Source organism: Sprattus sprattus (assembly GCF_963457725.1).
Source record: "Sprattus sprattus genome assembly, chromosome: 9".
Classification (NCBI taxonomy): domain Eukaryota; kingdom Metazoa; phylum Chordata; class Actinopteri; order Clupeiformes; family Clupeidae; genus Sprattus; species Sprattus sprattus.
The window spans coordinates 26,144,459-26,172,222 of NC_137928.1; the positions used below are offsets into that span (position 1 = coordinate 26,144,459).

The 27,764-nt window shown below is 49.0% G+C and overlaps 1 protein-coding gene across 1 annotated transcript; it reads left to right on the top strand.

Annotated features, from left to right (window-relative positions):
- Positions 1-7,239: 7,239 nt before the first annotated feature.
- Positions 7,240-27,536, top strand: LOC308370405 (nectin-3-like protein; the record flags this gene model as incomplete). Its single annotated transcript, XM_080845057.1, has 6 exons — positions 7,240-7,478; positions 17,289-17,594; positions 20,474-20,591; positions 21,944-22,095; positions 23,255-23,359; positions 26,815-27,536. Exons 1-6 carry the CDS (start codon positions 7,376-7,378, stop codon positions 27,534-27,536), a joined length of 1,506 nt encoding a protein of 501 aa, XP_080701183.1. The 5' UTR covers positions 7,240-7,375.
- Positions 27,537-27,764: the final 228 nt, after the last annotated feature.

Below are 27,764 nucleotides of genomic sequence, written 5' to 3' on the forward strand. Positions count from 1 at the left end.
CTGTGGAGTGGAAACTGAATGGCTGGGGAGGCCCTCCTCTTCTGGATAGTGACCTTTCGCTCGCGCGGCTGTCAGCTCCGGTGAAACGCCTTCTCTCTCCTCTGGTATTTCCCCTTTGTTTACGGTGTCCATGGCAACACATGTGTGTATGTGCGGACGAAATCAGGATGCGTGTGTGTGTGTTTGAGGACGTAATGGCGCTGTTTGATGCAGTGGATCAACTCTGTGTAGCGTGTCCTGCCGGGCGCACACAGTTATGCTAATAATGACTTGGCCCTGTGCGTGTGTGTGTGAGTGTGTGTGTGTGTGTGTGTGGTTGTGTGTATGTGTGTGTGTGTGTGTGTGTGTGTGCGTGTGCGCATATGTGTGTGTGGTTGTGTGTGTGTGTGTGTGTGTGTGTGTGCGCGCGCGTGCGCTATGTGTGTGCGCGCGTGCGCTGTGTGTGTGTGTGTGTGTGTGTGTGTGTGTGTGTACGCGCGTGCGCGCGTGCGCATATGTGTGTGTTTGCCTAATCTCTAAGTGTTTGTTGCTGACACCAGCCAATTTTGCTGACTCACAAAAGGTTCCTGCCAAAGCCCTTATTGTCATTGCCTGAGCGTCGATTCCCATCGCAGTAGCCTCTGACTCCTACTTCTCCTTCCTTCTCTCTCTCTCTCTCTCTCTCTCTCTCTCTCTCTCTCTCTCTCTCTCTCTCTGTGTCCTGATGTGTCCTTCTCCCCCCTTCCCTGTATCCTTAGCTGGCTGTTTGAAGTTTCCTGAGATGGCCGGTTTCAGAGTGGGATCTCACATTTTCCCTCCCCTGTCTTTGTTTCTTGCGTGGATAGAGATCTGCGCTGCTTAGCTGGGAGGTCTGGAGATCCATCTGACAGGCTGATGTGTTCATAAGGCTCGTCCGCACGCCATGTGTGTTCTTCGGGGAGCGCTCCCTCGTCCAAGGCCTCTCACGTTCACTCTGTGTGTGGAGCACTGGGGATGGAGAGCTGGGCATACACAACGTACAACGTACATACACACACAGTTTTAGCACAGGCATACGTTTGCTCACACACATTGTTACACACGACTAGCAAGAAACACACACTGTCTCACGCACAGATGTGTCTTACTCAAGCCAGCTCACACAAAGATGAATACACACTCTCTGAACATACTAATTTAGTAAAACATGCCAGCACACACACACACACAAAACATACTAATTCACTTACACTTGCCAGCACACTCACAGTCACTCTCTCACACAGTCACACACACAGCCTCTTATTCATTCACTAACACTTGCCAACACACACAGACCACCCGTCTGCGCCTCGCCACACACAGGGTGAGCAGAGAGGAGAGGAGAGCCTGCGGCCAGCAGGACTGAGAGCTGGGACACAGCAAGACCAAGACTGGGGTGGGCTGCACGACTCCGGCCAATCAGCTGACTGGTGTGGGCGGGGGAGGGGGGGACGTTTTTTTTTTTGTCTGGATGGGGATGGGGGGGGGGGGGGGGGGGGGGGCTGTTTGATGCCGGTTGCCAAGCGCAGCATAGGGTTTTGATTTTCGATCGGGTCGTCGGAACAGCTTGTGGCAATTAGTGATGTCAGGAGGGAGAGGAAAGAACAAACAGGCGAAGCGCGCTTCAAAGAAGTGAGCATATCTTGTTCATGAATTCATCCTTGCCCTATTTTCTCCCTCTCTCACTCATTGTTTCCACTCTTCCTTTCTTCCCTGGCCATTTCCCACGCCTTCTCACCCCTTCTTCCTTCCTCCACCACCTTTGTCTCTTATGAAGCATGTCCAAATCCAGTCCCTTTGTTTTTCTCCTCTTTTGTTTTCCAGGTATCGGCTACTTATCACACTCCTATTGTTTAGATTTTTTCTCTGTCTTTCCCCTATGAACTCATTGAAACCAGCTTTCTCTGTTGTAGAATTAAAGTAATGAAATCTCTCCCTGCAGCGACTGAAATGGGATTCTAATCTCCTGACAATAGAAATGCATTGTGTTGAGTGGTTTGAATGCCCCCCAGTAAGGATGCCATCTACAAAAAGAACAAGAGCTTTGTGGACCATCAGTTAGGCTCAAGCGAGAATGACGACAGCACAGAGTAGGCCCTGGCAAGCAGTTTCACTTGACTTTACCTGACACCGTATGCCAGCACTCAAAGAATGTCTCTCTGAAAGAATGGAAACCTACGCTCGAACAGACTCTCACTATGCGCGTGCAGTCACTTTTTTTATACACAATGAAAGACGCCACCAGACTCTCAGAGTATTAAGCTGCTAGTCCCACAGCCTCTCATGTCATTGGTCCCTTACTAGACCAGCTGGCTACACGGCCATCAGCATTCCCTGGACTCAACCATACTCAGAGAGGTTCAGGTTGCCTGACACATCACACATGCCCACATACACGCACACTCACACATGCACGCACACACACACACACACACACACACACACACACACACACACACACACACACACATGCACATTTACCTTCACACACCAGTGCCATCCCCTACTATGGACTCAATCGTCCTGCCACAACAGTGAGTAGCATACATTATATCCTACATATTTTGGTATAACTTATATTCTTATTCATGCTTATTTTATTATATTATATATTTATTATACATCTATGCCTCTCCCTTGTACATCGCTTTGGATAAAAGCGTCTGCTAAATGACATATATGTTAATGTACTCTGCCATTCTCTTGTTGCACTGTCTGCGCTGTATCCCTCCTGTGTACATTATATGTTTGGTGAATAAAGAGATTCTGATTCTGAGAATAGGAAGTTACTTTTTAACAGAAATGAATGGGCATGGGATGACAACAAGGCCAGAGCCTCTCAGACTGTCTGAGTGTCAGGAAGTTACTGCCCTGACTGCCCTTAAGGTCACCGGTGTCTGGGCTTGACCAGCCGAGCACAGAGCCATCAGCGCTCAGCGCTCCCCTGCTCTGTAATCTCACAACATTCAGAGTGTAGGATTCCGCTCGTCGGCCCGCTGACCCCCGTGCTTTGGCTGGGCTCCACTGGCCCTGGCAGGACGCTGGCCTCCACTCATGGCAGCCAAGCCCTGTGCCATCTGCCCCTAACCTCCCCCTCACCCCACGCCACGCCAGTCAAAGCCCACACATGCACACACACGCACACTAGCACAGACACACACACACACACACACACACACACACACACACACACACACACACACACACACACACACACCCTCGCGCGCGTTTGCTCACACACAGAGTTTAACATGCTATCTGTGTTTTCTACCAGCTCACACACAGGTGAAACACACACACAGACATTCTTATATCTACATTTATGACAATACATGTCAGTACATTTAAAGTCAGGCAAACTCATCCCAGTCCTCTGCCATCTTGCTCTAACCTCCTCCTCAGTGAAGCCTTGTTGGGGGAAACTCTCAGTCTATCACCCTTGTCTACTCTCTTCCCCTCGGTACCAGTGGTAGACTCCAGGGCTGTGGGCTTGGAGGGAGGGAGGGAGGCTGTGAGGGAAGGACCCAGGCAAGGTGAGGGGGTTGTGCGGGCTGGTCCGTGGGCAGCCCCTGGGGTGGAGGAATGAGATGCTTGCTGCAAGCGCAGCTCCGGGACGTGCCAGGTGTGTTTGGGTATGTGCTGCCGGAGCCCCAAAGAGGAGGAGGAGGAGGAGGGAGTGTTTTTACAGGCCCTCACGGTTCCTCATCAACACACATGCGAAAACACACACACACACACACACACACACACACACACACACACACAGATGGACCCACATACACACACCTCCTAACAGTGACTATTATGAGGACTGGTATTTGTGTCTGGAGGTATTTCAGGGTTCCACTGACCACATGCCTGCGTGTGTCACTGGAGCTACTGAAGTGTGAGTGCCGGTAGTTGCAGGGTGCGTGTGTGTGTGTGTGTGTGTGTGTGTGTGTGTGTGTGTGTGTGTGTGTGTGTGTGTGTTTGACTTCACACAGAGGACAGGTGACAGCTGCCCTTACTCCTCAGCCAGGACTGAAGTGGAGACAGCATGTTCATCCTGACACACACAGACACACACACACACACACACACACGCACACACACACACACACACACACACACACACAGACACACATAGCCCTTAAAACAACAGTGTCTTGGCTCCTGCTCTCCAACACCTACTCTTACCATATGGCAGCAGTGTGCAGTATTTCTCTAAATGAAGTATTTGGGTTTGTATCTCTCACTATGTGTGCCTGCACACCAATGCTGTTATTAAACATTGTGAGAAGTGAAGTATCTGTTTTGTTTTCTCTAAAGTCACACTCTCCACATATGGCTGTCCATCTATCTATCTATCTATCTATCTATCTATCTATCTATAGATCTATTTGTTTTCGTTCTCTGACTGTCTGCATTTCTCTTTATTTCTCCCTCTCCCTCTCTCTCTTTCTTTTTCCCTCTTCCTCCTCTCTCTCCTCTGCTCCTTCTATATTCCAACCTTGCAATTAGTCCTAGAGGATGGGGAGCCTCTCTGGCCCCTTTTAGTGGCGATATAATAGCTGAGGTTTACCACCGCCGCTGCTGTTCCACTGCCCGCCTCCCAAAATACCCCTCCAGCAGGTCTGCGGGCGGCCGGACGGCACTATTACTCACCACCGGGCCCCGGCACAGACCTGCTGAGCACACATGCGTGGACCTGGCCTACCAACGGGCCGGGCCGGGTTTCAAAAGCTACCGTATCAAACATCATCCCCATCTGAACCCTTATTAACAACCCCATCCCACCCCACCCCTCCCCACCCTTTAGTCCGTTGTAAGAGCTGTTGTAAAAGGTACCGTACCGCACATCATAACCCTACCCCCTTAAATGCTGTGTTTTGCCAAACACCATCCCAGTTTGAGACCTCCTAAGCTTGTTCCAACTCAGTTTAAAAAGCGTTTCCTGATACGTATTGGTTGAAGGGGTCTGTAGCCAACCACAGAGCGCACAAGAGGAATAGTATGTGTCAAAGCATGGAGGGTCCTTTTCATGTATACCGTGTGTGTGTGTGTGTGCTAATGACTCACACTAGTGATTTATATAGAAATAGAGAGAGGGAGAGCAACAGCCTCAGTCCCAGAACGTGGCCAACAGTTTGCACTCATATCCAAGACCAAGCCTATAATTTAATCTTTATTTCAGATTTTGGATGGAAATACTTTTTTCCCCCCTCAAATGATTACTACTTTTTGTGTTGTTGTTCTTTCTGGCCTCAAAGCATGGCTTGTGAAGACATCTCCCCTTACAGCTTTTCCATATTGTAGGGGGGCACACACACACACACACGTACACGCCTCCCCTGCCAGCCCTAGTTCTCTAAGTAGTCCTTGCTGGAAGTAGGCTGCAAGCTGACACTGGCCAGATAAGCCGACGTCACAGCGACTAACAGTGAAGACTGGGCGCCAGTGGGACTTGTCAGGGTGTGCTGTGGTCCAATAACAAGCCTGAATAAAGATGGCGGCGCTGTCTTGCCCCATTCTCATGCCCTCAGTTTGCCATCCTCACTCACTTGCTCTCGCTCTCTCTCTCTCTTTGTCTCATTTTCCTACTCTTTCTCTCTTTCTATCCCCTATCCCCCACCTTTGTTCAATTACAATTAAGCACACATTCCCTCTATCCAAACTGCCAGCGCTCCAGAAAATCATGTTTACATGTTTCAGCAAATAACTCCCCTGTGTTCAAAGAAGGCACGCGAGGGCGCAGACACACACATTAAAGGGCCTCCATAAAAGTGGGTGGGAGGGGAGGAGAATGTCAAACTGGGGGCAATTCGGTTTAATCTCGATCCAAAAAACTTTTATGTGACAAGGTGCTCAACGCTCAGACGTAGAGCAGTGGGGATTGTAGAGGTGTCCTGGGGAGAAGGTGTGTGTGTGTGTGTGTGTGTGTGTCTGAGTGTGTGTGTGTGTGATAGCGTGCATGCATGTGTGCAAGTTTACAAGTCTGTGTGTGTATGCTTGTGTACTCATGTGTGTGTCTATGGGAACTTAAGTGTGTGTGTGTGTGTGTCTATGGGAGCTTACGTGTGTGTGTTCCTCATTAGGACTGATCAAGTGTTGTACTGGGTGGCCAGGCAGACCTTCTCACCCTGCTCTTATTTTCTCGGCAAACCCCCATGAGAATGTCACAGATGCTCAACAGCCCTCACACTCATTCACAAACACACACACACACACACGCACACACACGCACACACACAGACAGACTTCCCCAACAGCCAAGGTTTCACTGCTAATGCTGTTTTAAGTATTAATTGTGACTGCAATGGCAAACTCATTCAGCTACTCATTCATGGGCTTTTTGAGACGCTGTCCAGGCTGCTTCCTGTGCAGATATTCCAACACTGTAATTTGCCCCTGTCCGACCGGGGGATGGGCTGAGAGGGGGGGGGGGGGGGGGCGGTTAGCTTTCAGTTCAGCCTGTTTCAGCAGGGATTGTTTTAATCATATAAATTTTGTTCGATTGAGTCATTGCGAGGGCTTTGCCAGACGAGCGGGTCAATACAGACTCTGCTGCGGGGTACCTCAGTCAGATGAGGCGGCCCCATGTTTGCTGTGTTCTTGTGTAGTCGGGGTGACGTGGTGCTGGGGTTTTGGCAATAAACAGAGCTCCGCAGAACTCTGCTGAAGTGCTGAGATGTTGCAGATGTCAGCTTTTGAACTTTCGGTATAAATCAACAAATATTGAAAATCTCTCTGAAAATCTCCCCCTCTTTGTCTCTCTCTGTTTTCCTCTTTCTCTCTCTCTCACAGCTAGTCAATTGCTGTTTTTTCTTTTTCTCTTCCTGTTTTCTTCATCCTACATCATCTTTTCTTCTATCTCTCTCCTCTCCACTGTTCATTTGACCCCTCATGGACTCTTTAATCGCTCTATTTTGCTCTCTCTTCCTCCAACTCTTGCATTTTTTGCCCATACCTCTTCTACCTGTGTTTTACTTTTTGTACACCCTTTCATCTCTCTGTTTCTCTCTCTCTCTTTCTCTCTTTCTGTATGTGTTTTAATGATGTATCAATGTGATAATAAATATAATATAACATAGAAATGTTTAATAAATATCCCTCTCCCTTTCTTTTTCTTTTCTCTCTCTCTCTCTCTCCAGTGGTGGGCAGCAGCGAGGTCTCAGTGCCCGAGCGGGTGGACGCCGTGCTGGGCAAGAACATCACACTAGGCTGCAGGGTGGAGGTAGGCGCCAACCTCACCCTGACGCAGAGCTCGTGGGAGCGACGCCTGCCCTCGGGCACCATCACGTTGGCCGTCTTCAACCCGGAGTACGGCATCTCCATCGCCGACGCCTACGAACGTCGCGTCTCCTTCGTCAACCCCTCAACCGGCGACGCCTCCATCATGCTGGAGGGGGTGGGCTTCGCCGACATCGGCTCCTACACCTGCAAGGTGGCCACCTTCCCCCTGGGGAACACCCAGGCCTCCACCACCGTCAACATCCTCGGTAGGTGGAGAGGCAGCGTCCGGGTTGGCCGTTTGAAGTGAAATGCATTCTGGGTCACAGTTGTGTTGTACCAAGGGTAAACACTTAGAGGTGCAGTCCCACAGTTCTAATCCAGTAGATTACTGGTCAATTTAAAAAATGTTGTATAATTGCTCCTCGCAGTCATCTAGCTGTGCATTCTGTTGGTGTTTATTTGCACAATCCTGGCCCTGTAATTGGAAAACAAATAAAGTGGTTCGGACCGAACCATACACTATTCCAGCCAACGCGTTTCTTCAGGAGCATGGAAGGGAATGGTGCAATTTGATTGGCTTTTAAACTGAAATATCAACAACCTCTCAACAGAATTGCAGACTGCACCTTTGAGTAAGCATGTTTCATTTTATTGCCGCTGTAACAAGTAGTTCATTTTAAAAGTTGAAAACAGTGTCCTGGTTGTAATGCGCTTCCTGAAGCCTACTTGGGGACTGTGTACCCTAAAAGTGAAATGGGCCAGTTTAATCCAAACAATTAATAAAATAGCACTGCCCTTTAAAAAAGGAGCCTATCCTTCAAGTGGCCAGGTTGAGTCCAAGAGAAACAAGCATAAATCACAGGGCACCAAACACGGTGGAGTTAGACATGTGTACCAGGGGTAGAGCCAGACAGAGATTAAGTCCGGGTCTGATCCAAATATAGTTGTCAATAGAGGCCCTCTAGCTAAAAGGCGGCCTGGTCTCTTTAGTCTGCTCATGATGGATGGCCTTCCTCCCCACCCAGGCTCCTTCAGCAGGTATCCTCATTAGAGAGGCCTGCCCTAGAGGTAGTCTTTGATTCAGGGTGCGGCTGCTTGATTCATGCCTTAGGTGGAGTCGCTGGACTGCTCTGTGTGTGTACGTGTGTGTGTGGGACAGATTCGTCAGGAAGACATTATTCTCTTTTTCCTCTACCTTTTTTCTTTCCCCCACTACTCTTGTTCTGTCTCTCATTTCTGTCTCCCTCTCTCTCTCTCCTCCTCTTTTATTCTCACCCCTCTGTCTGTGCCCCTCTCCCTCGTTGTTCTCATTTGTTCTCTCTCTTTTCTGTCCCCCTTGTTCTCCCTCTTTCTACGTCATTCTATCTCATTCTCTTCCCCTCAACTCCTGTATCTCTCTTAATTCCTCCAGTATCTCTCTCTTCCTCTCTTTCTCTTCTCCTATATTTTCCTCCTCCTCTATCGCCGGCCGGTCTGGAGCCTATCCCTCCGCTCCTGAAATCCCCTCTCCTGGAGCCTCTGGAAACACTAGCTGGCTTTGTGTAGCTGGCTTCCCTCTTTTAACTTTTCCCACTCCCAGATATAGATCATATCCTGTCAGCCTGATGACCCTGATCCAACAACATTTCAGATGAAACCAAAAAAAAAAAGAAAAACACCCCCAGACAGACCAGCTGTTAGACATAAGAGTGTGTCCTTGTGTGTGAGTCTGTTCAAGTGTGTGTGTATTAAGTTTGTGTGGGCATATACGTGTGTGTGTGTCTGTGTGCGAGTGTGTGTGTGTATATGTTTGTCTGTGAGTGTGTGTGTATGTCTGTGTCTATGCGTGTGTGTATGTCTGTGTCTGTGTGTGAATGTATGTGTGTCTGTGTGATTGAGGTGTGTGTGTGTGTGTGTGTGTGTGTGTGTGTGTGTATTAGTTCCCCTGTGTCATTGCCTATAATTAAAGAGCCTGCTGTGGCTGTGTGTGTCTGATTCATACTCAGTGCTTGAGTGTGCACATGAGAGGGCTTGACTCCCTCCTGCCCAGATTTACGGCCCTCATCGTCCACAGGCCTGGGTGGGCGTGCAGACGTCCCACCGTAAGCCCCCTCATCCTCCTCCATCAGGCACACCGTAAGCAAATGCTACATGCACAGCCATTCTCACGCAGGAAGGCATTGTCAGGTCCTCACACGTACACGTACACACATGTACACATACACACCGTTACACACTTACACACACATGTCGCTCAGTCTCTCACGCAAACTCTTACCCACACACACAGACGTGTGCACACACACACAAACACACACACACTTTTTCAAACAGTAAGCTTCCTCACCCAGCCAAGCATAATTCCAACCAATTAGCCACTCACATTTAAACTAGACAAGCATGATGCGATGCTTGTCCCTGTGCGAGCACACACACTATCAGCCATGCAGGAGTGCTCTAGTGTCATCCAGCACACACACACACACACACACACACACTCCCCTGGTTGTTATTGTGAAAAGCCAGCTACCTCTGAAGGCCAGGAGGAGGTGAGCAACCCCCCCAAACACACTCTCACACACACACACACACACACACACACACACACACAAACACACACACACACACCAGTCTGAATAGCCTGTTTGTTAAACAGAATCCTGTGTGTGTGTGTGTGTGGGTGTGTGTGTGTATGTGTTGGGAGGGGTGTGTGCGAGGCTCCCTAGCGACGGGGGAAACTTTTGTGTCCACTAATGAGAAGTGCTGAAGTGTTGCCTTGACAGCCGTCCCCTGCCTCGGCATCCCATTCAAATCCACCTTTAGTCCTTTGTAGGTTCTTCAGTGACTGGAGGAGTTGGTGTAGTAGTTTGTTTGTTTGTTTGTTGTTTGTTTGTAGTTTGTTTGTTTAAACTGTGTGCTGACAATGTAAAAGGAGACAAATGTCTTTATGCTTTGTTCTTTATGTAATGGCAGAGAAGGGTATGTACTGGAAACAGAGCGTAGGGTTAGGAGAGAGAGAAATAGTCATGAAGTATGGAAAGGTGTGAGTGTGACCTTTTCTTCTGCATTTTAACTACACTGGGGGGGTGGGCTGCCTGCTGCAGAGCTGCTGTGTGTGAGATGCTGCGTTTGAGCTTAGGAGCTTCAGCATGGCTGCGTCCACCACTGGAAATATCAATTAGACAGCAACTTGCAATGCGGCATTGGCGCGTGCATACACACACACAGTTTGACAAAAGCAAGCGTGAATAAGCACACACACACATAGTCTTATAAATGTACAAAGGAACAAGCGCACACACACACACACACATACATAAACACACACACAGATACATTAAACACACACACATTAGTTTTCTTATGCACTCCCTCACCCTAACATTCCCTCTGCTTCTTATGCCCTGATTAGCCCTGTTCTTTTTATTAATGCCCTTCACAGAACCGTGCCCAGCGCTCCCCCCCTGCTCCCTACCCGCCCCAGACAGCAGTTTGATGAGGGCACTAATATCTCCTTTTTTATTCTCCTCGTAAACACTGCGGGGTAGCCCCAGAGCCCTGAGCCTTAAAGCTGCGTATGGATGAAGCACTGGGACTCTTCTTCTCGTCCTTCTGTTCCCTCTCTTTTAACAGTGCTCTCTGAGCTTTGAGGTATCCCTGTCAGTGACCTCTAAGCCTGAGGGCTGGGAGGGGGACCCACATGGCTTGTAAAGGACAGAAACCTCAGATCAGAAGATGCAAAGATAGGCTTGGGTTTTGTGCCGTTAAGAGGGTATTCGCTCTTATCTGGTCTGACGTGCTTGGAGAGAGCTTTTTTTCTCTCTTTTAACGGTGATCTGTGCTGCTGGCTTCTAGCCCGTAATGCAGTAAGTCCAGGCAAGAATGTCTGCTACATTATTTCTCTCTCTCTCTCTCTCTCTCTCTCTCTTTCTCTCTCCTCCATGCTCGCTCTCAATCTGTCTCTATCTCTCTCTCTCTCTCTCTCTTTACTTCTAACTGACTCATCCCTGTTTTTGCCACATTTCTGTCTGTCTTTCTCTCTCTCTTGTCCTTGTTTTCCCCCTGTACTTTTTCCCATTCTCTCTTTTTCCCCTCACTGTTTTGTCTGTCTCTCTCCATTTCTCATCCTTCTCACTGACTCTCCCTCAGTCTCATTGGGCCAGACTCTGGATCATCCCACACTTTCATCAGTCTCTTATCCTCTTCTCTTCCTGTGCTCTCTCTCTCTCTCTCTTATTCTCTCTCTTCCTCTCCAAGGTGTCAGGTCTCATCAGGCAGGGGCTTAAGCAAATTTTGCGTGGGTGAGAAGGGAAGGGAATTCGGGGGCTACCAATGGGGCTGCCTGTGCAGCTGCCTGACGGGAAATCGTTAGCAGCCGATATTGGTCAGACCCTCTTCACACTCCCTGACGGCCCCGTCTCCCTGATGGGGTCGACCCTGGGGAGAGGGGATGAGAGGAGCAGATACAGAGAAATGGTGGAGGAGGGAGAGAGAGAGATCGGGTCGGCCCAGGGGAGAGAGGAAAGGAGCTGAGAGGAGAAGAAACAGAGAGAGACAGAGAGAGGGAGACGGAGTAGGGAGTGGGACTAGGAGGCTGGAGGGGTGCTAGAATGCCCCATTCCATCTCAAAGTTTCCAGGACCCCACTAAATGCCCTCAAATGAGCCACATCGGCCCAGAGGAGAGGGAGGAGAGGAGACAGAGAGAGGGAGGGAGAGAAAGAGAGAGAGAAGGAGGGTCTACCCTGGGGAGAGGAGGAGAGGGGCTGAGAGCAGAGGTAGAGAAAGAGGGAGGAAAGGATTGAGGGAGAGGGGAGAGAAAGAGTCAAGCCTAATTTATACTTCTGCATCCCTCTCCGTCCTCGAAAAAAAAAATGGGCGGGCGGGGGCAGGCGGTTGATTCAGAAAAAATTGAACGTACTGGTCGGGCTTTTATACTACTCCGACGGCTATGCGTCCTAAAGCCTATTCAACCTATTCAACGCCGGTCCGCTGGGTGGGGTAAAGACTGTTTGTCGAGCCCGTAGCTACCACATAACCTCTTTATTGAAAGTCATTGATTGTTTTTCCTCCCAACTGTCACTGACATGACACGGATGCTGCTTCAGGACCTGACGGGCAGGTGTCGTCACATAGGCCTTGGAGACATGTAGCTCAGTCAACAATAGCATGTCTAATGCTATATATTCACTTGAGTAGGCAAATGTATCTCCATCGTGGTGGTCATTTTTTTGTGAAAAACATAGTAGCGATTTATAACAAAACGATATGCTTATCGTACATACAATACAGAAACTATTATAAAACGATCCAATAAAATGAATACGTTCTTATTTTCTTTGGTATTTTTGTCACATTCATACTGCAATGATCGCTGGGTAACCTTTGAATAACTACAACGCTATGACAATGCACTCATTGGCCACGAGACGGTTGCCCTTGTCAAAAAGTGGTAACGTGAATGTGTCACTATGAAACAAAGCATGCACACTTCGAACAAAATTACCCCCCAAACTCTGAGGACAGGGCCAGAAAAATAAACCCACGGTATTCATCATACATCATACATCATGCAGTGTTATAGTTATATCAGTCACACAGCAAGAACATGCATACCTCAATACAGTTGTGGGACTGCGATTTCAACCATGAATATGTTGAAAAACACATACATTAGCACACTTACTAATGATCATCTGCCAGGCTCTCACACACGAAAAGTTGATTCCAAAACTCTCGAATTTAAGACAGAGTGGACTGACAAGTAGGCTATGCATTTGTGCTGCTTGTGGGCAGGACAAAACCGATGTGTTTAATCTGCAACGAGACGGTTGCCCTTGTCAAAAGTGTTAGCGTGAAACGTCACTATAAAACAAAGCATACACACTTCGAACAGAAATACCCGTAGAACTATGAAGTAAGGGGCAGAAAGATAAACCCACTGCAGTCTTCATACCAATCCACATGCAGTGTTATAGTTATATCAGAAACACAACAAGAGAATGCATGCACATGCCAATAAACATTATTCTGATTCTGATACCTCAACATACAGTTGTGAGACTGTCTTTTCAACCATGAATATGATGAAAAACACATAGGCTACAGGAGCACACTCACTTATTATCCTCTGCCTGGACACCTTTAATGCCCAATTTTCAAGAAGACGATCTTAGAGAAATCGTTGTGTGTGTGGTAGTCGTTTATTGTATACATGCCTCCTCCCGGGAATCCTCACAACAGCGAATGATGGCAACTAACAGACAATGGTTGATGGTGGAGCTGCTGGACTAGTTTGAGTTATAGCAGAGGACGTGCTTGTAGCGATTTGAGCGACAACTACAACAACAACAGAACAGGAGACAGGTGGTACGTACGTTTACTAGATGTTCCGCTAAATCAAGCGTTAGCGTATTCACAATAACTCTCAAAAGTGTGCTGCTAATAAGTACAACGTTGTCGTGCCGATTATGCTCTCACACGCCACCCTCATTGAGGCAAAAGTAATGTTTGACTCAAATGTCTTTCACTGCCGTTTTATGTAAAGTCAGTCATTCTAAATAGGTTCTACACATACATGAAATACATTTCCTATTTAATAGATGCAAAGTAATTATGCTGCCAGCATTACTCCGTAGCAAATTACGTATGTCAGTTGAAGCTGGTTGGAGAAGGCACTTTCAACAGCGAGCCACCAGCCAAGAGACCAACAGTGGTCGGGAGAAATGTACTTTTCGAGGGTTTATATAAAATACGGTAGCCTAATGCTGCATGCTGTGCAGCTTTGTAGTTTACCAAAGTCGTACTAAAACATTTTGACAGAAAACAGGAAATGTAGGTCCTGACATGTGTGATTCCGGAAATGATGTTGTTTTGGAAATGATGTCGTAAGCTGGCCAATCACAGCCAAGTGGGTCTCCGACTCTCTCCGTCTCTTTAAGAAAAGTTAGAAAAAAGCGTTTGTCTCCGACCAGCTCTCCGACGGCTCTCCGACGGGTCGGATGGGCGGCAACACCTGGGTGAAGGTGTTACCAAGGCGTGCCAAGGCGTGCCAAAGTGTCCCTCTACGACCAAAACGGAGAGAATCGTAGAAGTATAAAAATGCCTTCAGGAAGTGGACGGGGGAGGATTTGTGCCAGAATCCCCCCCCCCCCCCCCCATCTCCAAGTTTCCAAGGACCGGCTTAATGCCCTGTGTCTCAACGTGGATGTGGTCGACTTGGGTGGAGGCCGGGTCTGGAGCTATTTTTAGAAAGCGAGGGTCTCAGGGTTGCTATGATTTGTCACTCCTCAGGGACAAGGGTTAGACATGGAGTGGGCAGGGGTGGGGTGGGGTGTGTTGTACATGAGGGTGAGAGATGGAGGGGGTGGGGTGTCGGTGGGGTGTACATGAGGGTAAGAGATGGGGGGGGGCAGGGGTGGGGTGTAGATGAGGGTGAGATGGTGGGGGTGGGGTGGGGTCTAGATGAGGTGGGGGTCGGTGGAGGGCAGACAGAACGGGGATGGCCTTGTTGGGAGGATTAGGTTGATGTTGGGGACGCGTGTGCTGGGACTCTCACACTGGCAGGGAGGGCTGCAGCTGTTGGGCTCCTCAATGTGGAGAGAGAGAGGGAGGCAGGGAGGGAGGGAGAGAGAGAGAGCAGCAGAGATGGAAAGAGAGGGGAGAGAGCGGTGCAAAGGGGCAGGGAGAGAGATAGGGGATGGAAAAAGGGGAGCGGTGAAAAAGACTAAGAGGGGAAGGGAGGCATGGCCAGGATTAATGATGGAAAGAAAAGGAAAAGAGCTGCTTTTTTTACTCCTGATTCATAAATGGTGCCTCTGTGGTCATTATGCACAACTAAGCCTTTTTAGCGTTTCTCTCTCTCTCTCTCTCTCTCTCTCTCTCTCTCTCTCTCTCTCTCTCTCTCTCTCTTCTCTCTCTCGCTCTCTTTCTTTCTCACACACACACTTTCTTTGTCACACCTGCACTCTTTCTTTCGGCTGCTCTCTGTTTCTCTCCCCCTCTTTTTCTCCCCCTCTTTTCCTTTCTGTCTCTCCTTCCTCTCTCTCAGGCACACACACTTTTGTCCTCCTTCTCTCTCCCTCTCTGTTTTAATTCTCTTATCCCTCCCTCTCCCCTTCCTTCTCCTCCTCTACCTGTTCCTTTGCCCTACCCCTCTGCTCCTCAAACCCAATGCCAGCTATGACAGCTTGTTATTAAGAAAGCATCGTTCCTCCCCCCCCTCTTCCCTCTCCGTTCCTTTCCATTTTTCCCCCTCCCTCTCGTCCCCCTTGTGTCACCACTCTCTCCGTGCGTGAAAGGGCATCATTATTCTCCGGCAGAGCTGCCAGGTAGGCCCTTTTGTGACGGCCGAGGCCGGATAACTCGCCACTGAAAACTCCTGCTTTAGTTACCGTGCCTTCCCTTGGAGAAATGTGTGTCACTTCACCAGAGGCCCTAATTTATTGTGCCCAGCCACAGGAAGCCGCTGTAATATAAGCCTCCACCTCTCCAAAGTGCAGAGCAGCGCACAGCAGCGCAGCCCAAACTTAGCAGGCCAAGGTCCAGCGCAACAAAAGAGACGCCTCATAAGCACCGGGGCCAGCAGCCTCCAGACATCCCATAATACCACCACTGTTTGTGGAGCGGTCACAGGGTACATTTCCATGTTCCGTTCCATGTCACGTACGTGGGACAGTAGAAATACATTTGTAGCCCGTCTAGGACAATACTTTTTTTTTTCTGTTCCTCCCTCCCTCTCTTGCTCTCTGTCCTTGTCTTTTTCTTTCTCTCTCTCTCTCTCTCTCTCTCTCTCTCTCTCTTCGCTCATACACACACAGACAAACAAACACACATTCACTCATAAAGGCACACATGCAAACACACACACAGACACTTACACACTCTCTCACACTCTGTTGATGTGTGCATTAGGCAAACAACACCCTCTTCTTTTTAACATTCAGCCCCATGTCTCAGTCCCCCACAAAAGACACAAACATATCTCACGTTCCCCCCTTGCCACAGCCAGGGAAATTGACTTCCCTCCCCTTATATCCGATTGCTTGCCTCATCAATTTTTAATGGAAATCCGTGAGATCTCTACAATCAATCTCCTGGCCCTGTCAGCGGCATCTACTGTGGCCGGCACAGAGTGTCTGCGCGCGTGTGCGCCTGTGCGCCTGCCGGCCCTGTTTTATGATGTGTATTATTTATTCGTTTTGTTATTCAATGGATCGATATAGCAGTAAGTCATTCAGTAATCTATTCTCCATTTGGCTTTCATATTTGTCTCTCTTGCACTCTGTCTGTCGGTCATGTCTTGGCTGTGGCCGGACCCTCAGAATCTCAGCAGATTCTCTGCTCTCATCTCCTCTCATCTAGGCCAAGTTTGGAAGTCGTTCAATGTCTCATTTTAAAGTGATTTGTCCTTCAGTTTGATGTCTCATTTTGAGGTGATTTCTCTCGTTTCATGTTCATTTTGCGTTGTACCGCAGCTCTGTTTGCATCTATTTTAACTGTCTTTCCCTCTTTTGTTATCGCTTTTGCTCCATCTTGACGAGATAGGAAGATTCCACCCCTCTGTGCACAGTCTTCTTGCAGTCTACTTGCAGAATAATGGAAAATGTGTCTGCCCTTAGTATGCCTTTTCTTGGCAATGTGACTTCAGTGTCCAGTGCTAATGTTTCATTTGACCCTTGCTTTTGTCCACTCTGTCTCTGTCTATCTCTCTTTCACACTATATTTGCTCTCTCTCTCTGACAAACTCACACACTCTCACTCACTCACACACACACACACACACACACACACACACACACACACACACACACACACACATACACCCTCACTGTACATTTCTCTCCTCCTCTTTCTCTTTCTATCTCTCTCTCTCTCTTGCTCTCTTGCTGTGTGAGGAAGTCATACCTGTGGATCGTGCAGGATGAATATATTGGATGTTCTCATGCATTATGTGCAGTAATGTGACAGTTTGAATACTGGTTAAATAAACACGTTTTTATACCTCTTTCTCCCCCCTTCTCTCTCTCCCTCCTCTCCCCTCCCTCTCCCTCTCCCCCTCCTCTCTCTCTCTCTCCCTCTCCCTCCTCCCTGCCCTCAGTGGAGCCTAAGGTGCACGTGCTGCCAGGCCCGTCAGTGCTGCTGGACGGGGGCAACGAGACGACAGTGGCCACGTGCATGGCGGAGCGAGGTCGCCCGGCCGCCGAGGTCTTCTGGGAGTCGGAGCTGGAGCTGCAGGGCCGCTCGGAGGGTCAGCGGCAGGACCAGTCCAACGGCACCACCACCAGCCAGGTGCACTACCTGTGGACACCCACGCGCCACGCCCAGGGACACACCATCACCTGTGTGGTGCGCCACCCAGCCCTGCCCGCGGAGGTCCGCAAACCCTACGTACTCAACGTGCAGTGTGAGTACCCTCAGGACCTTCTCCTCACACAGACAATGGTACTGGGCCTGAAAGAAAATGAATACATATTGACCACGTGTATACATCCTGACCACGTGTAGCCATCTTTGTGTGTGTGTCCATCAGTGGAGTTTGTGGAGGTGGCCATAGCTCGTATTGTCCCCCATATAGAAGTGTCTGAATAACCGCTACTGGTCATCAGCCATCGCCATGATCCTCTGTCCTCAGATAACTCCACTGTTTGAATTACCTGTGCTGTTCCCTCTTTCTACTTCCGGGTATTTTGCGTATCTTCCTGGTCTTATCTGTTGAGTATGAGTAAAAGCCTCTCATATGAGTCTTGTCATTCTCTCCCCATTCTCTCCTGCACATTCTGTTAGCCATTAACTCGAGGAGTGTTAAGAGAGAGCATGGTGGGTTCACTTAGATGACCTGCCAGCAGAAGTCATTGGCAGCTTACTGTGTTTTAATCAGACAATAACAACTTCACAAAGCCTCTAATATCTGTCAGGATTGGCCTTGAGGAGGGAAATGTTTCAGGGAAAAACAAGCTCTGTTATCTGACATCACGTTACATTGTTTGATACCGACTGGCGGCCTGTTGTTTTTGGCTTATGATCTGTCAATACACACTGCATCAGGTTTCAGCCCACAGCTTGCTTATATTTCCACAATACACACACTAACTCACTCACACACACACACTTACACACACTCACACAGTAACACACACACTATAGCTTTCAAACCAGTCTTCCTCCTCCATGTCTTCTTCTCCCTCCCCTAGTCTCTTGCAGTGATCTGTAGGTTCATGTCTAGGTCTCTGTAGAATGCATTAACTACCTGACTGTCTCTAGGCAGAGTGTCTTTTAGAGGGTTTGCCGTGCCTCTCCTCAGCTGCTCAGCTCTATCGGCTCCTATCTAGAAGAGATAAAACAGGGTTGAGTGCAAGTCAGACAGAGCCCTTTTACCCAACTTTGATCTCCATGGTCGACATGAGAGGAGGAGAAGGGGGAGGAAGAGGAGGAAGAGGAGGAAGAGGATACGGGAAGTAGCCAGAGTGGAATAAGCTGCGCTGGTCAATGACGGCTCTACCTGCTCCACCATGCGAGACACAACAGAGCTGAGTGGAGGCCAGCCTGAGCACTCGCACCCAACATCGATCTCCATGGCTGACATAGGAGGAGGAGGAGGAGGAGGAGGAGGAAAGTGGTCGGAGAGGAAGGCGCTGAATGGTAAACCCCAGAAGTGTGGAGACTTGGCGGGCGGCAGGCAGCCTGGCGGCTCGATAGGCCACGGCAGACGCAGACAGACAGATAGACAGTCCGGCGCTCACCTTTGACCGAGTGAGGCATGCGCTACGCCACGGAGCGCCCTCTGTTCTCTAATCAATAAGATAGCCAGCAAGCAAGCAGACACCCAATCACTCACATCCACTCCCAACGACTTGGAGGTTACAGGCCTGCAGGAGGACACCCCTTGTAGACAAGGGTTTACGGTGTGTGAGATGGAAGTGGTTAAATGTGTTTAAGCTCAGTCCCACTGGCTTGAGCTCAGTTTCATTGTGCACAGGCTGAGTTGAATAGCTGAATTGAAGCACCAGTCAGAGTAATGTAAGAAAAGGTAACCCTTTCTTTATTATCTTTATCATTGTTATTGAAATGAACTGGGTTTCCATCCCATGCAACAACTCCCATTCAAGTCTACAGGCTACAGCTGGGTCTGACAGGAGCTTGAGGCTAGTATCATTATCATAATGTCTATTGTGGTGGGGTCTGACTGGATGGCCAGGTGCAATTGCTTTTTTGTTTTTTCCAATCCTTTTTTTTTCTATAAAGTATCTCACTTAATTAATAACATCTTGAAAGCACTGTATACCCTGCTAGGGAAAGATATGAATCCCCCCTACCCGATTCCCTCACCAGAATCATCACTATCTGGCTCTTTTGTTCCAGTCGCCTGCACGCTCCTCGTTTCTCCCCCTTGTTCTCTTTCATTTCCGCTATCGTTCCGCTCGATCCACTCACATCGTGGCCTGTGGTGGCGGTGGTGGCGGTGGTATTGGCGGCGGTGGTTTTGTTCTTTTCTCGAAGGACGGCACATTTTTCACCGGGACGCTCGTAGAGGTCACGTTGACCGGCGCAGCCACCAGCACAATTCATCTCCTGTTATTAAACCTCTTTCTCTCTCTCTCTCTCTCTCTCTCTCTCGCCAAGATCACTTTTGTCCTTCCCTGACTGCGTTTGCTTTTAGACCAACATCAGCGCTTCAGTGGCCTGGCCCATGATTGAATCACCTGGTCCAGGCAATCAGGGCTGTCTGAGTTGATTGTGAATTGTGGATGTTGCTCTTGCCTCCATTATGGTGGTCGTGGAGTGTGAAGTTAAGGCTTAAAGGCAAAGCGAATAATGAATGAAAGGTACTGAAGCCCTGTCAGAGGTGCTCCACAGAGCCATATAATGGTGTGGGTCCTGATTATTATCCATTACCCTTTTTTACCAATTCAGCAAATTGCTCCTCGCGTTCCTCTAGCTTTCCGTGCTGTACTGCCACACTGTATTCCAGCCGTACATCAGCAGCGTTGCTTCAAGAGCACAGGAAGAAGGGGTGTATTTGATTGAATGTTGAACTCAATTATAATAATAATAATAATGAATTGTATCTGTAACGCACTCTTCATTCAGAAGAATCTCAACTCAATTATCAACAATCTTTTACCATAATCAGAGGCTGTGCGTTTAAAGCTTCATGGCAAAGCACATAACTGAATAAATGGTCGTGTTTGGCAGAGTGATTCTACAGATTAATCTAATACACTGCTGACCATCTACCCAAGTACCCTAACGGTAACCATAGCTCCCTCTTCTTCCTATGTGCAGTTGCCCCAGATGTGCAGGTGGTAGGCTACAACTCCAACTGGTTCTCAGGGCAGGAGGACATGAAGCTGGACTGCCTGGTCAACGCCAACCCGGCTCCCTACAGCTTCACCTGGACCAGGTGAGAGAGATCCTCCAGCTCCGGAATTACCACATGGTCCTCTCGTGTTAAGCTCTGACGTCCAGCCCCAAGTTTCAGTGTTGCTTTAATAGTATGACAGTGTTTAAGGACATGGCAGATGGGGCACATTTCTACTATGGGGTAAAACGATAAAACTAGGGCCATGGTCCAAACGGTCTCAGTTTGGTGCTGGAGTGAGACAGGGCCAAATCAGGGCTAAACAAGGGACTCTTGGAATGAAATACAATGCAACAATAAAAACCATTCAAAACAGGCAGACAACAGAAGAAAAAAAATGTTTCAAAAGAATCAAAAACATTCCGACAATTTCATGACGTATTTAAATGTAATTTGAATGTATTTATTGTGTATACTCTCGTTATTGTTGCTAAGCGCCACTTAGAAGTTTCTGGCTTTGATGTTCCTGTTGCTTAATGGAGACAGAAGACGGAGGTTATTCACCGGTGCCTAAGCCTGAGGAAGGGCCTTGGGCTGGCCCCAGTCTTTAGTGAAAAAAAGTCAGAAACCGTGTTGCCAAACCATTCAACTTCATGCCACTACAACGGCTTTACATGATGGTGTGCTTCTGTAAGGGATATTATATGAAGTGTTTATTCCTATTCCAAGGATGAAATATCAGGTGTATTCTTTAGAGTTTATTAGTTGAATATGCGGTAGTTCAGAGGTACTGGTAGTGGTAGTAATGATTTTCACACACATTAGACCTATAAAGTTCAAGAGAATCCAAACAATAAGATGAAGAGGAAGAATGTGAAAATTTCCACCGATATTGCCATACGGATGCATACACACACACACACTCTCACACACACACACACACACACATACAAACACACACACACATACAAACACACACACACACAAACACACACACACACACACACACACACACACACACACACACACACACACACACACACACACACACACACACACACACAGATCCATACTCAAACATTGCCCTAGGGACATGCTTTGAAGAGAACAGAAGGGTGGTTTGAGGAAACAATACAATACAAAATGTACAAGAACATGGCACAAGAGGAAGGTCGTAAAAGAGCATGTGGTAAACAAATCTCCCTTTCCCTCATTCTCACTCTCACTCTGTTACTTCCTCTCTATGTCTCCTGCTTCCTCTCTTTGTCTGTCGGTCTCTCTCACTCTATCTTTCTTACTCTGTCTCTATCTTTCTTTCTCTCTCTATCTCTCTATGCCTCTGTCATACACGCTCTCTTCTTCCTCTTCCTCCTGTTTCTCATCTCCCTCTCTCTGTCTCTTTCTCTCTCTCCTTCTCTCTCTCTCTCGCTCTCTCTCTCTCCGTCCTTCCTCAGGGTGAAAGGCAGTCTTCCCGATGGGGTGCTCGGGGACAACAGCACCCTGCTCTTCACTCGGCCCCTGGAGCGAAACGACTCGGGCCTCTACCGCTGTGAGGTGCGCAACGCCATCGGGATGCGCTACCAGGACACACACATCTGGGTGCAAGGTAAGACTACGCCACCACACACACACACACACACACACACACACACACACACACACACACACACACACACAATAACACCCCCGGGACACTCACACACATATATACACAGGCCACCGCAATACCATCCAATGCCGTCACCTTCCTCCTGTCAGTCTCTGTGTAGCTGTTTACACACACACACACACAAATAAGTAACACACACTCAACAGTCACACACACACACACACACAGACATCCTAAGCTGCTATTATGTGATGAAAACTAAGCACTGAGATTGATTTGCTCTACCGACCCCCCCCCCCCCCCCCCCAACACACACACACACTGCCTCTGATATAGATGGCATTCGATCGGTCATGTGTGTGTGGCACTGCTGACATCATCTCTTGTGAGTGTGTACTCAGCAGTAAGTGAATTCCCCACACCTCCCTGACAGGAGGAGCATTACCCAGAGCCCTACACCTCCCTAACAGGAGGAGCATTACCCTGAGCCCTACACCTCCCTAACAGGAGGAGCATTACCCAGAGCCCCGAACCTCCCTTACAGGAGGAGCATTACCCAAAGCACCTCTCTAACAGGAGGAGCATTACCCTGAGCACCTCACCTCCCTAACAGGAGGAGCATTACCCTGAGCACCTCCCCTTCCTAACAGGACAGGCATTACCTTGAGCACCTCCCTATGATGAGCATTACCTTGAGCAGCTCGGCCTGCCATCATACTCTCCTTTCTTCTCTTAATTTATCTTTGTCTGAATCTATGTCTATTGTTCTTTCTCTCTCTTTCTTTCTCTCTCTCTCTCTCTCTCTCTCTCTCTCTCTCTCTCTCTCTCTCTCTCTCTCTCTCTCCTTGCTTGAAACACCTTCAACAGGAGAAGCGCACAATGAACAGTTTTAAAACGAGTCCTCAGTTTAGGCTTCTCCCTCCCTTCCTAATTTTCTCTTTTTCTCTCTCTCTTTCTCTCTCTCTCTCTCTCTCTCTCTCTCTCCCTCTCTCTGTGAATTCCACAGTACTTTAGGGGTGTTGTGTAGAGCATTGTAACCTCATCTCGTCTGTCATCTAAGCCCATTGTTTTAGTGCATACCAGGGAACCATTGCGTTTGGAAGAGCACTGTGCGCTCACGAATGTCTGCTCTGAAATCCACCCGTCTCCTCACGAGAGCCCAACACCGTCTCCCTGCTCCGCTTCCCCGCGGGTGGAGAGCGTTCGCTCCACGGCCTCGCGGCGGGACGGCACTTCTGGCACCGGAGACGCACCTCGGCAGGTCACCCGGTTCCCCGCTGTCCCGCCGCTGGGGCTGACGAGTGTTACAATAGAGGGTTGCGTCCCCCCTGCCTGTCCGTGGGAAAAGCCAAAGACCAACCTTTGTTTTTCCACTCCTCTCGGCCACTCCTATCTCTTTCTCCCTCCCTCTCTCACTCTTTCTTTCTCGCTTTCTTTTTCAGTTTCATTTACATTTCTCTCTGTTTGCTCACACACTGGGTTGCGTGTGTGAGGTTACGTTTCTCAGAGACGAGCATGTAACGGTCTCTTGCGAACATCGCCCTTCACCCGTGAAAGGGCTGTGTGTGTTTTGTTGTGTTCCGTTTTTGTGTTTGATGTGGATTTAAACTGACATCTGTTGCCACTGAGTTTGTGTGTCTGTGTGTGTGTACGTGGTGTGTGTTTGTGTGTACGTGGTGTGTGTGTGTGTGTGTGTGTGTGTGTGTGTGTGTGTGTGTGCGTGTGTGTGTGCGTGTGTGTGTGTGTGTGTGTGTGTGTGTGTGTGTGAGTGTGAGAGTGTGAGTGTGTGTGCATAGATGTGGTATGTGTGTAGGGGGGTGCAGTGTGTGAGAGAGAGGCATTTCTCCTGTAAACCCAGATGTGACGTCAGTAGGATTTTCCCCCAACGCTCCAGAGGCTCTGGCCTCTTCGATCTCTTGGCAGGAGTGTTGAGAAAGCAAGCTGAGTACACGCACTCTTCTCCGCTCCCCTCAGCTCTCTGTTTTTCTTTTTCCTTGACCTTTACTCTTTTCATTTCAGAGGTTTGGATCATCTCATTTTAGGAACACCCTCCATCTCTGACTCAGTCCTCCCTCTCTTTCTCTCTCTCTCTCTATCTCACTCACTTGCTCTCTTTCTCTCCTCTTTCTATTATTCTCTTTGTCTCTCACACACTCCCTCTCCTTCTCTTTCTCTCCTCTATCTCTCTCTCCCTCTTGCTCTCATCTTGTATTTGTTTCTCATTTCATCTGCCTTCAACTTCATGCCCAAACAGAATTGGTTCTCTCATCTAACATACAAACGGCCCGCCCCATCCCACCAGCTCCCAATTCTTCCAAAAAGCATCTACCAAAGCACACATTCATGCCAAACCCAGAGAACAGACGGAACTTTCTGGAATCCTCCCAGCCCAGCACGGCCCAGCCCCTGTCACGCTCCATCTGCAGGCAGGCAGGCAGGCAGGCAAGCCGGCAGGCCTTGGGACTCCCATCTGAGAAGAACCGCTCCACAGTCACTGCGTGTGTGTGTGGGTGTGTGTGTGAGGGGCTATCCAGGAAACACTTGCTCAGAAGCAATTATCAAGATGTTTTTCTTCCTCAACCCTGCTCCCCCCTTCTTCTTTTCTTTTATTCTTTTTTTTCCGCCCTTGTTAATAGCAGCTGTACGTACTTGTCTTTCCTGGTGTGTGTGTTTTTCCCTCTGAAGCCTTGGATCTTCCTGTCAGGTGTTTTCAGTCCTCTCTCTCCTCCTCCTGCTGACTGTCTCTGATCACTACACTAGGCTGCCAGTTGTCAGCTTGTCCTTGGGAGCCAGAGCTTCAGGTGTCCCTGTTCCTCCTCTGTGTGTGTGTTTGTGTGTGTGTGTGTGTGTGTGTGTGTCGTGTGTGTGTGTGTGTGTGTGTGTGTGTGTGTGTGTGTGTGTGTGTGTGTGTGTGTGTGTGTGTGTGTGTGTGTGTGTGTGTGTGTGTGTGTGTGTGTGTGTGTGAGAGTGTGTGTAAGTAAGTAAGCAATAAGCGCATACACACACACACATCCATCCAACCCCCCCTTCTCCTTGGCTGTCCCTTGTACCTGCAGATTGGAAGAGACTGCCTGTCTGTGTGTAGGCAGTGCCTGATGAAGGGGGAGGGGGGGGGGGGGGGGGGGGGGGGGGTGTTCTTTGTCCTGCTGACCTTGCTCGCCTCTCCTCAGCCTTTACTGTCAGCATCTTCCCTCTTCGCCTCCGCTCCCCTGTAATGGAGCTATAATAAAACCCCACCAGTACTCACAGCCAGTGACGCAGAGAGCAGAGGGATATACCAAGGGTCGTTTGAGTTCCAGTGACAGCCATTTCTCGCTCGAAACCCCACTCGATAGTTTTATGGGAGTCTGATCAGCAGAGTCTTTAAGGGCTTGCTGATGGGTTTTGCTTGGCTCTGTGGGGTCTTCTCTGGGTAAAGACCCCCCTCCCCTGAGCCCCTGAGCCCCCGCGCCAGCGCCAAGATGAGAGGAGCCAGGAACGCAGACCTGTCTTATCGAGCTAACGGATCACATGACCAAACCGTGTGCAGGATGGTGGAGGCGAGAGAGGAAGAGGCCAATTACTTTTACTACACACAGACACACACACACATACACACATTCACTCACTCACACACATATGCAGTTTATCCAGACGCTTTAGATTTGTAACCACATAGTAAGACACGTGTGTACAAAATGTATACACAAGCCTGCATATACATACGCAAACATCCACAAGCATTTACAAACAGCATGTATAATTAAACACAAGAACCGAAATACACCCACACATTTAAGCGTTCAAACACACTCAGTGCACAAACACATACGCTCAGTGCACACACACGTACGCACAAATATTCAAGCATGCACACACACACACTCCCTCTCACAGTTGGCTCCTATCCTGCCCTCTCTATCTCTGGTTCCATGCCATCAGCCTCTCCCTACCACTGCAACCACCCAAACACACACACGCACGTACACACACACACACACACACCAAGAACCGAACACTTTGAAACCACAGCTTGGAAGTTCAGTCTGATGTATTGAATTACTGTTTTCTCAAACCCGACTCGTCCAATTGGATAAGATCTGGGCTGAGTTCAGCTCTGACAAAGCGTAGTAAAGAGGTTATTTAAACGGAAACGTTGGTGCATTGAACACCCGGTCGTGTTACACAAGCACAGCTGAAAATTGCGTTTATTTCTACAAACTTTTGGAGCCTGATGAAACCTTTTTAAATGTGTGCGTTGCCTTTCTAAAACAGTGATGTTTATATATACGTCACTGCTGATTGGGTAATACCTCACATCCACCAAATGAGAGAAAACTTTACTCAGAGCCCGTTGCACACTTTTTCGCAACGTTGAAAGGAAACATGTTGCTCAACCTGGAAACCACAGCAAAACGGTGCACACTGTTTTCAGTTGAAAGTGTTATCCCATCCCTCCCTGTGTTTGCTCCTGTGTCCAGACTGTTGGGTGATCTACGTAGCACTTGTGCTGCCGCGGAGTTGAGTGAGTGATGAAGGAGGAATATTTATGTGCTGTTCACCTTATCCCAAGTCTTTGAATTGAGTTTTATTGTTTTGTGTGTTCATGTGTTCTTTCTCTTTTCCCCCTTTCTCTCTTCCATCTTCCCATATCTATCCATCAATCTCTCCCTTCTCACCCCTTTCTCTTCTTCTCCCACCTCTCCTCTCCTTCCTCCTGTATTCTCCTACATCCAGACCCTCCTCCCACCACCGCCCTCCCCACCACCTCCGCCGGCGCTGTCACCCTCCCCGGAGCAGACACCACAGGCACAGCCCCTGACCATCGCCAGGCCCAGTTCAGCTCCCCGACGCAGGGCTCCCCCTCCTCTTCGGGCTCTGCCACCGACAGCCACCTGGGCACCATCGTGGGCGGAGTGGTGGGTGGCGTGCTCTTCCTGGTCCTGCTGCTGGGCCTGGTTGGCGTCTGCTTCATGCGTCAGCGGCGCACATTCCGCGGGGACTACTACACCAAGCAGTACCTGGGGCCGTCCGACATGCAGAAGGACAACCAGCTGGACGTGCTGCAGCCACACGAACTGCAGGTGTACAGCAGCGGCGACGGTAGCGGCGACTCTAGCAAAGGCAGCCAGGATCTGAAGCCTCCCAAGCCAGCGACCGGTGATCTAATCTACGACTACGCCAGTGATCGCAAGGACCGCGAGGAGTGGGGTGGGGACCACCAACAACCCCCCCGTGGCATTGGGCGAGACGGGAGCTACTATAACGATGGTCACCACAACAACCAGCACCCCTTTCCACAGCAGCATCAGCAACACTCCAGCTCTCCCCCGGCCCACACCGGACTCAACGGCTCCCCTTACCTGCCGGATGACAACTGCTACGACAACGGCACAGACAGCGACTACGTGTCGCACATGGACGGCTCAGTGATCTCGCGCAGGGAGTGGTATGTGTGAGGTCCCCGCCCCCCTCGCTCCCATCAGACCCCCCCCTTAAAAAAGAACACACACACACACACACACCCCATCCAGCTCGGACATGGTAAGCCAGATTGGCTAAACTTTGAGACGAAACCGTTAGCATGGAGATGTTGTCCATGAAAAAACTAACTGTGACTATAAATAGATTTTCAAATAAAAGGAGAGAAAAAGAGAGAGAAACTAGAGAAAAGAAACTCTCGCAAC